The sequence below is a fragment of the Morone saxatilis genome, unplaced genomic scaffold (assembly GCF_004916995.1).
Source record: "Morone saxatilis isolate NCDOM2014 unplaced genomic scaffold, NCSU_SB_2.0 Contig23, whole genome shotgun sequence".
NCBI lineage: Eukaryota > Metazoa > Chordata > Actinopteri > Moronidae > Morone > Morone saxatilis.
In genome coordinates, this window is record NW_023339796.1 from 22,513,992 (window position 1) to 22,524,753 (window position 10,762).

Genomic DNA, 10,762 nt, shown 5'->3' on the forward strand with positions numbered 1-10,762 from the left:
AAATAAAAGCTAAAAAAGGGGTGGTAGGTTGGGGTACAGGTCTCCATAGTTGGGCATGCACGTTGTGTGTGGGTATATGCGGTTTTCTTGAATGATAGCGGCCAGTTTCAGTCTAACTGACAAACACTTTGCACTTCTGTTGACTAGCTTACTTACTAGCAAAATAAAAGTCAACTTGTGTTTCGCCAGTTAAATACTTTTTTGTGTGAAGCTGCAGCAGTAAGAAATGTCCGATTTTTGCTAGCAGTAATAGAGTATTTTGTCAAGGAATAAAAATATCCAGGCCACAGCTGCAGGGTATGTGTGCAGTGACATGACAGCTCACTGAAAGTGAAACCATAACATCTCGATCACCCTTAATTTGATATGCGTTATGCGATAAGAGTTTTCTATGAGCCAAGCCTGCATTTTAAACGTCAGTATCATAGACGATCACGTTCATTTAAATGTGGGAAGCCAGAATCGTGATCGCAATTAATATTTGATTAATTGTGCAGGCCTACCACTGTCTATATTAATTATTGAAGCGGTGTCAAGGTATTACATCACAAAAATCCGTTGCAGCCATATATGCTAATTACAACTCTTCCATAAAACGTATTATAACTCTGCATATTTAAATTGTAACGTTTGTACAGGTTTAATGTCCCATCAAAGGATTTGTACTTGGTCAGAGTTGCATAACATACTGTAAGACAACACAACAAACCCAGTCCCCAAGACCGTACAAAACCAATAAGCATATAGTGTGCCCTCTGTGACTCTCCTCTTGACATTTGCCACATCTTTTTCCCCCCAAAGAACATGCTTGTTGTGTTTATTTATTTTTCTTTCTTTTTTCAGCACTAAAGGACTAATTCGTCAAAAGAGAACTGAAAAAAAATAAATAGTGGTACAAGTTACCCGGTTAGACGAGAAAATCACATTACTTGCAGGAGTTATTAGCAAACTACTAGTGAACTACCCCTAACCCCGAGAATAAGCTAATGCTAGCTAAGCAAGCAAATGGGACTTACTATCAATAAACACTTTAACAAAAGACATATTTGTACATTCAATTCTTGTTTTATGATTCCAAACCATGGTGTATCTGTGCTGTGCAGGTTATACCCAGGCAGAGCAGGGATATGTAAAAGTGGCTAGTCCAGCACTGCTAATATGAAATCCAATATGCCTCCATTCTGTCAAAAGTTAGCAGCGTCAAGACAACTTGTTATTGTTCAACAATAGAAATTTGTATTTCTGAATTCACCAAAATTGAAGTCCTCATCAAAAATCTGCTCAGATTATTTGTGCCTCTGCAAGCGAATACGCTGACATTATGTTCATTGACCTAAATTGAATTTTGCTGTCATAAATGCTGGTTTCAGACTCAAATCAGTCCTCAGCATGAAACACATACACAAAACACTAAACAAGGATGCTCTTTCTTCCTCATTTGCAATTAACAGAGAGGAGTTGATGATCAGTTCATCGTTTGACTCTTTGGAGGTTCTCCTGGACTCGTTTGGGCCCGTCAGAGACTGCACCAAAGACAACGGAGGCTGCAGCCGCAACTTCCGCTGCATATCAGACCGAAAGCTGGACTCCACCGGATGTGTGGTGAGTCATTGCACTTTGGTGAAGCTCTGGCTGGAAGCTGCCATACATTTCAGTAGCAGGACATGACCTTTCCCTTAGATTTCTACATTAATCAAATTCAGAATACTTTAGCGTATACTATACAGTCTGCACACATACTTTTATGATTGATATAATATGAGAACGTGGCACTGAATGCCTTTACCGCACATCCAAGCCATAGGAATATTTGATCTGATGCGCACTCATATAGCGTCTTCACTATTGGTGCATATTCTAATGTTGTATTATCATCCTGTTGTGGCCATCAATGTTTAAGTCCGTCCACCTGTATAAATATTCATGAGCATATCTGTGGGCCAAGATGACCCATATCAAGGACAAGCAACAGACCTGCACTCTATAATGTGTCTGAGTAGACAGTTTGACTTCGCCTCTTGTCTCATATGCCTCTTAGCCCGACAACACATTCATTACCTCCAGGTGGTGCTTAGCAACCAGGAAATGTAGCAGCCAGGTTTGTTTTCTTCTCCATCTGTTGGGGACTCCAGCAATGCCGTTCTTCTTATTTGCAGAATCTTACGGCCGTCTGCTAGTGTTTTGCTTCTCCTTAATCCCCCCCTTCTATTGATAAGCTGTCAGGCACCACCCCCCCTAACAATTTAATTTCTTTTCAAGTACTTTGATGCACTTGAGTAGAGCCTTTCAGGTGGGCTGGGAAGATGGTATTTATGCAATCCAGTGCGCTTCATCTTATCTCTTTTAATGCACCTCAAGGAGAGGGAAACAGCTTGTGAGATGTTTTTAATGGGAAAATGTTTCATTTATAGATTAGAGTGTATGCATGTATTGCCAAGCAATTACATATGTAGGTGGTATGATAAAGATTAGCACAGAGAAGTACACATATTTTATGTAGTGGACAAGGATGCAAAACATATACTGAAGTGCACATTTATTAATTACTTGTTTGCTCGTTCATCATCTGACTTTAATCAGTAAGTCTGAGACTAGAGGCTGAAGATGAGTACTTTGTGTCATGAGTGTTTTAACCATACTTTTAATACTCTTTTTTGTATTTACTGTGTGTATTTAACACAATAAAAAGTCATGGTTGTTTGTTTTTCTAATAATAAAAATAATGCTAACCAATATGAAGCTTATGGAATTCAGTCCCAACCCCAGTACACATCTTATTAACAAAATTACTAGAGGCAGCCTTGCATGTTGTCTAATACAAACTGGCTTTGACAGCTGCAGTTCCTCATGTCAAGAAGTAGTTCTTCAGAATGACACATTCTAAAAGAAAAGTAAATCTGTTTGTAAGGATTGTCATTGTGACTGGACAGTTGTTGATTTAAGTTAAAAACTTGTTTTCTCAGTTAAAATAACTCAGTTGGTTTTACTTTTTCAAAACACACGATCACTTATTCAATGTAAGTTTAACTCACATTTTTAAGGCAGTATGGGACCTTACAGTGCCCTTCTAGATATGTATTTTCACTAATGCTTAATTACTAAAACTTAATTTGAATCATGCAAAAATCATGCAACTAGTTGTAATTTTGTTTTGATTGTGGTGCTTGATTGAGGTGATCACCAAACTCATTTGCATTCATTCTCTGTTGACCATGAATGTGTCTGTTTAACAGTTGCTGGAATGTATTTCAGTCTAGACCAACTTGGCAGACCAACAGACGTTGCCATCCCTTTAGCCCCCCCGCTAGTGTGTCTAGTCTAAAGAGCTTCATCCTGTAACTGTCAACCATGACATTCAGTCCCCTCGAGATTTTCTCTTCTTTACAGATTTGAATACTCATATTTTTGTCATTTAGTTGATGAGTTGTGGGAGCTTAACCAGCTACGGTACAAAGAAGCTTCTTTAATATCAGCCATTAGCTAATGCATTAAGACTTCTGAGCTTTTTGAAGGCTTGGTTGTGCCATTCATCCAAAAAACAAAATGCTCAGAAAATTGCCTTGTTTGTTTCCTGTGGTCTTGTAAATATCACAAACCTGTTGCTAAGGAAGATTAAATCATCAGGCCAAGCAATTAGACTCCAATAAATGTATTACTGCTGCCCGTAAGCGCCGGCCACTGTCACAATGTTAGTCAGGCCACTGTGGTTTAGCTGTGATGGTCTACACAAATATCTGTTAGTCTGACTTGTAAGTAGATAGGAATTGAACCCTGTGAATATTAATGTCCACTGTCTGAACCCACTGAGTTGCAACAACATTGCACGGGAATGTCAGAGACCAATATATCCATCCAATTTCCATCTTGTACCACGAGATGACAGAGTGGAGATTTTGAGCCGGGCTTTGAAGTCTCATAGGCGTTTGATTATGTTTTACTTAGTTAACACATTCACCCCACTCTTCCCTCATGTGGGAAAGCACAAGAATAGTCCAGATATTGTGTAATGATATTGTTCCTTTACACATAATTACTGGATGCTTTTAAACAACAGCTTGTATTCACCAGCATCTAGAGGGCAGCTTCTTCATGTTGCAGTTTGTTGCAAATCCTTGCCAAAAGCGTCAGAGAAAAAAATCCAATTTCTTCTCCCTGAAATTAGTCTCACTTGGATCCAAAAAGAAACAGTGAAAAGATTTCTTGCCAACACTTTGAGGTGTCATGAGACTCTCCTTTTGTATTCTATTAATTATTTATTGTCCTGTTATATTTCCATCCCTTGAGCATGTTGAAGAATACTGTGATATTTTTCTAAGAACCTTTGCAAAAAAGAACAAAGTGAATGTCTGTACTTACGTACAGTACTTATCCCTTAATTTTTCTGTTTTCCTATAATTTGTGAATGTTCACTCAGCTCCACTGTAACTACAAATGAAACAGAAATTCATCTCGAGAATAAATCCATGATTTCACACTTCAGTAGAGCTTCATCGAGAAGGAGTCGGACAATCTGTAAGACAAGATGGGAAAAGTGATGATGAGAGCACCACGAAGAGACCTGGAAACACTTTCCAGAATAGATTAACGGTTTCTTCCATTAAATTGTGTGCAAGACTGTTTATTTGACTGTCAATTTTTCTGTCAAGTTTTGTTGCAAACAGAAAATATATAAATATTCAGTCTGTAACAGTCTGTCCAAATTGAACTTTATTCACAGTGTATAAGCACAACAGGCAATGCCTTGTGCTCCAGCAGCAGGTGTTCATAACATGCGTTGTCTCTCTGATCTATTGCATGCCCCTGTTGCTGTATCAGAATGAGGCAAATGTTCTTAATTAATTAACACAAAATGGAGGAACCATGTAGTTTGTGCATGTTGATATTAAACAGGCTCACAAGTCTGCCAGTTGGCCTGGTATCTGAAGTGCACTTGGTAATACAGAAATGAAGTACACCTCATCCTACAGTATATACATTACAGGTTTGTAGAGGTATTAAAGGATGACATAATGACAAAGATAAGTCTAGATCAGTTTTGCAAGAAAATTCTGTGGCCATGATGACCAGGTGGAAAATGCACCTGTATTTAAAGCAACGTTATGTAAGATTTGGTAGTTTTCTTGCAATTTGGCCCCTGTAGGTTCACAGTGTAAGTCGTTTATACACCGCTGTCGTACATATGGACAGCAGTGCACATGTCATGATTACATTACTTTTGATCAAAAACTTGCAAGTCGCAACTTTGCTTACAAACAAGACGTTGCAAGCAGAGCTAATATTACTGACTAGTCCAACAGCATGAAGTCCAGCTTGCCATCTGTCTGCAGCCTTTTATTTCAGGAAGCTCTCGCCTAAAAGCCAGTTATTCTGCTTCTTTGGCAGCTTCTTGCTTGGTCACTCTCTCTTTCTCTGCTTAGTTTCCACCGTCAATGTCATCTTCTGTCTCTTGGCCTCTGCATAGCTCTGTCTCTGCTAAGACCAGTTACGTTGCATGCTCACCCGGCTCTGTTTCTGGTGACCATTCCGGTGTTGCTCTCTGTCTACATTCCCTGACTCCGCTCCTGGCCTGAAAACCACCTCCTCTTGGTGGTCCACAGTTGTTGGCAGTATGGCTAAGCTAACTAGCTAACAGCAGCTACAGCTTCAAAAAACCCGAAGGGTTTGGTTTGGTGGTGTGTGACTTTATTTGGTAGCTTTCCGCACTTGTGGTGACCCGCAACCAAAGTTACATAATATAAGAACAGGCGTACAGGAAGCAGAGTGAGGAGTGACAGAGGCAGACCCATTACAAGTCAGCGTCGCATCAAAATGATTTAGTTATTTTAAGGAACAAAAAAAGTTACATAGTGTTGCTTTAAAAGCTAGGCTGTGGCTGGGAAGAATTAATCTTTACTCTGCTCACAGTGCAACACAAAAATACAGTGTCCAGGGACATTCAATTAATCAGTCAACCAGAAATCGAAACGTATTATTATAAAGTGAGCTGTAATAACACCAAACGGAGGGGATAGGGAGTGGTTGTTTTTTGCTCAACGGCTCATTATACTTGTTTACGAACTGCAAAAAACAGGCTGGTAATTGAATTCTTTTGATAAGACATCAGTTGCATTTGGCTGCCTTTACCTGTGTGTTCTAGTGAGACATCAATCAAAGCCATCCCATCTCTATCACCCGCTCCACTCTCCGCTGGACTTGCTGCTCTGTCCGTCTGTAGCTCTGCTTGTTTCCAAAAAAAAAACGAAAAAAACTGTTTTCTTGTTTCTTTTCATTCCATTGCTTTTTCATTTTCTGTTTTTGCCCCTCATTTTTATTTTCTGGTTATTGACTCCTATTCCATTAATAATATAAATCGGCCTACAAGTTTGGGCTATATTGCAATTTACCGAGCAGTAGACAGTATTTCACAGGTGGGGTCGAACTGTGGCCTCAGCCAGTGTTTTGAAATCGTATTACTTCCTGAGTGAGTATTTCTCTGCAGCATCTCTCCATTTCTTTAAGTTCCGTGACCTTATCCCAGGCCTCCACCGCATTCTTCTGAGCTCTCCTTCATTTGCTGAATCAACCTAGAAGTCAGGCCCAGATGCTGCTGCTGCCTTAGTAAATCAGACAGTAATTACACACAGATTGCGAGCACAAATTGAATGAAAGAGGCAGCGTAAATTTGCCCTGCACTTTTATTTATGTAAATCTAGCCCCAAATGTACACAATTATCAATCACAAAGGCGATGCAGATTTGATGAGGCAGGTGAGTTTAAGGAAGCGTTTTCCAAACAGGGGTGTGGTTTGCTGTGTGGCCGCAGCTTAATTTGGTAGACATAGTTAATATTTGCTGATTTAATTGATTTTGATTTCCTATCGCTGTTCCTAAATAGATTGGCATTCTGTTTGAATGAGACATGTAATTATTATGCCGTTTATCTAGCAACCACCTCTTAGCATCATTGCAAGCGAGCTATGTCATTGATCTTCACCCACACACACACACACATACACACATCCCAGTCCTGTCCATCACCACGCCGCACTGCTCCCAGCTGCCGTTGCATATATTACTGTGTGTTTTAGTAATTATCTTGTGACTGTCGAGCTTATAAATGAGCCTCTCACCCGTCTAATCAGGGTGGTAAACTGGCTGGGCCCCAGTGCTCTGATTCCACCCTAATCAATTAACACCTTGTCTGAGTCCGTGCTGTCAGTAGCTGTCCTGTCTGCGTTTAATATCTCCCCTTGTGTGATAGTCGACTGATGCTGACGGTCCATGCTGACCGACCCGCTCCGTCTCGCTGATATATTGCACTCCTGGGGAGAGGCAGCGCGCGGCGCCTCCAGAAGTGAGAGCGTAATAATCACAGGATGATTGTGAGATTAATTAGCTTCGTCTTGTCACTTGTCTCCCCCTGCAAAATGGTGGAAAACAAGGATGTTGTTGACAGCGCAGATTGCCACCAGGATGGAATGAGGAGAGTAGCTGGGCGACGTCCAAACAGCTTATACTAGTGTGTGTGGGGCTTAATACGTAAACCTGCGGTACACAAAAAATGCAGATCATTAATGCTGTTTTAGTGCGTTTGCAGCTGTTTGTGTTGTATTTTGTGTTGCTTGCATTATAGAACTATACTATTAAAGAAAGTAAGGGATGTACAGGGTATAAACAACAGGATGAATAAGGCTGTGTCTGTAGTGACAGTGCAGCGTGCCCTACAGGGTAACTGGATTCCTTGTCATATATTTAAACCTAGATTTGTGTTCCAATCTTTTTTTCTCCCTGATTGGTTGGACAGGATATATCACCCTACCTAGAGAAGGTTCCACTGTGCCGGAAGTGTGTGTGTGTTCGTCCACGTGTTGTGATTTTGCTTTAAGATTTACAGAAGGCAGAAAAGTACTGATGGGCTGTTAGTTGAAACTACCAGGAGGTGAGAACATTTATAATTACCATAATCATTATTTGTGTGTGGATTTTATTGTAGATTATAATAAATAAGAGTGTGCTCTTCGTAGGTTGCCAGTGCTTAAAATTTGGAGTCTCGACCTGTTTTCTGGTAACCGCACACTGAAAACAAGGTTCTAAGAAGTTACAGATTTGGGTACGTTTGGACAGAGCCAGGCTAGTGTTTTTTCCCGTTTCCAGTTTTTGTGCTAAGCTAACCAGTTGCTGGGAGTAGCTTCAAATATACCATACTTACTTTACCATTCGAGTGATGTCAAGAAAGCAAAATGCAAAACTATTCCTTTAACAGAAAATTCTGTTGTATTTTTCCACTTCCCAATGCAGTTAGCATTGGGAAGTGGCTGGCTAACGAGTTCCCCTTCACACACTGGGTTTGTATGTATGTGTTTGGATGTGGGTCGCTGTCAATTTAGAGTTAGTGAAAGAATGTTAGAGAAGTTGTAGCAAACAAGTAGATTTTTCAATCCTGCACTTTTCTGAATTACAATAACATAATTATTAGATACACAGTGCCATTTTTATCGACCTTTGACTATACAATAAAGCGAGGTGTAGCTAATTGCTCTACAAATTGACCCACATGTAAAGGATCTCTGTCTGCCAGACTATTGACATCCAGTCAAATCCCATAATTTCCCATTAATATTGCATTTCTGGCTGACAGTGTGATTTTAAATGACTGCTACAATGCTGCACTTTAGAGTTGGAGGACATGCAGGAGAAAGAATGGAACTGTTACAACAAAGGCTAAAATATACTAACTTTTAGTCCCTTGTATTGGTCAAGCTCAATAAAAGCTAAATTCTATCATTTCCACGAGTCAAACATAGATAGCCCATGTCTTTCAACTACTCACTTCTATTTACTCCTCATGACTTGTAAACTGAATTATTTGTGAAAAATATTTGGACTTTACCTTCAATGAAAGAACATACTTTGTGTTTCTTTGTGATACATTTTGGAATATAGTACAGGTTGTTCTTGTTTTTCAGTGCTGATGTACTTTGACAACTTTATAATTCAGAAGGTAAAACATTAAAACCCTGAAAATAAGAATGTAATATATTTCTGGGATGCTTATCTACTTCTCACTTCAAATTACAACCTATATTGTCACACAATTCTACCAACAACCACAAACCATAAGACAGAGCACTACAAATGGTCCTCTTGTGACGAAGAAGAGGTACTTGTTGGCGCTCTTCAGTAAAAAAAATTATAGAAAACATAAAACAGTGAGCCTTTCTCATCAACCAAGTGCTTTTTTTCTACCACTTGGTACAAACTAGATTGTGTTATCTTTCGTCCAAGCCTACACACACCATCATCATGATGCTACTCTGAATTGCACCCAAAAGGACACAAACTGAAGTACGCATTATACACAGTGCTTTATAATAACAACACAATACACCACCAACTGTTACATCTAATATCTTTCTGACCAGCCAGGTGCATTTTTAATAATAATTCTGGACAGCATCATACTGTATGCTGAAGGCTAAAGTAGTTCTTCTCACCGCTTCGCATTGGCGTAGTTCCCCTTAGGCAGCAAAAAACAATCTTGACTGGGATCACATTTTGGGATACTAAGCAGTGTTGAGTGGAGTCAATACCTGGCAGAGATATAGCTAGACCTCAGCCCTAAAGAGGAATAGGAGCACATTAGATTGTCACTACTGATGTTTTCTCTCCTCGGGTCATTGGATTTATGTGTGAGTGTGTGTTTAGACTCAGAGGGTTGATAAAAGCATCTCCCAAAGATCAGTTACTGTTGGGGTTATGAATGAATGTACTTTTTGGAAATTGTTTAACGAAATGTGTGTTTTATATTTATGAAATAGTTTTCATTTAATATAGGATGTTAGTATATAGTTAAAGAGAAGAGGAACACCAGACAAAGTTACTGCGGGGAAACTGTGAAGGTAAAATGGTTCAGGTACAGACATGGATCTAGCTTTGCCAGTACAAAGCAGGATTAATGGGAGGTGATTGAAAGTAAAGAGTCAGCTAGAGTATGGCCCACACTATATATTCACTATTCTGTTGTTGAGTCTACACTATTAAAGACATTGAACTTGTTAGTTATTCTTTATGTTCTACCAAGGGTGTAATTTCCACTGGAGATGACAGTTCCTCTGCACTTTTCAAAATCCTCCTTTTGTCTCAGTTTGATTTACTGTGTAAAACCCATATAAACAGTTCCCTCTGATTGTCCCGCTGGTAAAATCCAGATGAGAGAAGAGAGGAGGTGATAAAAATGTTGATATGCTCATTTGAGTCATCTTCAATTATTACAGTTTGCTTACAGCAATTGGGCAAAGGAAGCAGTACTTGTTTTGCCCCATGTTTTGTCTCTCAGGCAACATAAAGGCCGCTCTGTCTCAGAGGTTTTCAGTGAGGCACACCTCCCCTGCAGGTCGTGGGAGAGTTGAAGGGAGGTGTGGAGCGAGAGACGTAAGGCAAAAATACTGCATAATGCCAGGGTTCTGTAGAAAATTGGAGGATAGTTATTGTGGTTTGGCCTGCTGATTTGGGCCGCTTGCAGCAGCAGTGGATGACACACGACTCATGGAGGCAATTAGGGCACTTTAACAAGCAAAATGAAGTGATTTTTAATGCCGAGAGCATCACAGCCTGACACAACAGGAGCTTAAACAAAACTTTAGACATATGAACAGTACCTCAAGCTGTGTTTACTTGGACTGGCAGCAATGACTCACTGCCCATACAATCGGTGTGGGATTTGAAAGGAAGTGCTGGCTAATGATGGCATGCAACCTGCATGTATGCAACCCAGTCTCATATAA

At 39.8% G+C, this 10,762-nt stretch overlaps 1 protein-coding gene across 1 annotated transcript in view; it reads left to right on the forward strand.

Moving 5' to 3' along the window:
- astn1 (astrotactin 1) overlaps positions 1–10,762 on the forward strand; it is a 374,129-nt gene that overhangs the window by 141,699 nt on the left and 221,668 nt on the right. The window contains exon 12 of the mRNA XM_035669982.1: positions 1,452–1,602. Within this exon, the coding sequence (XP_035525875.1) occupies positions 1,452–1,602 (151 nt within the window). The remainder of the gene's footprint in view (positions 1–1,451; positions 1,603–10,762) is intronic.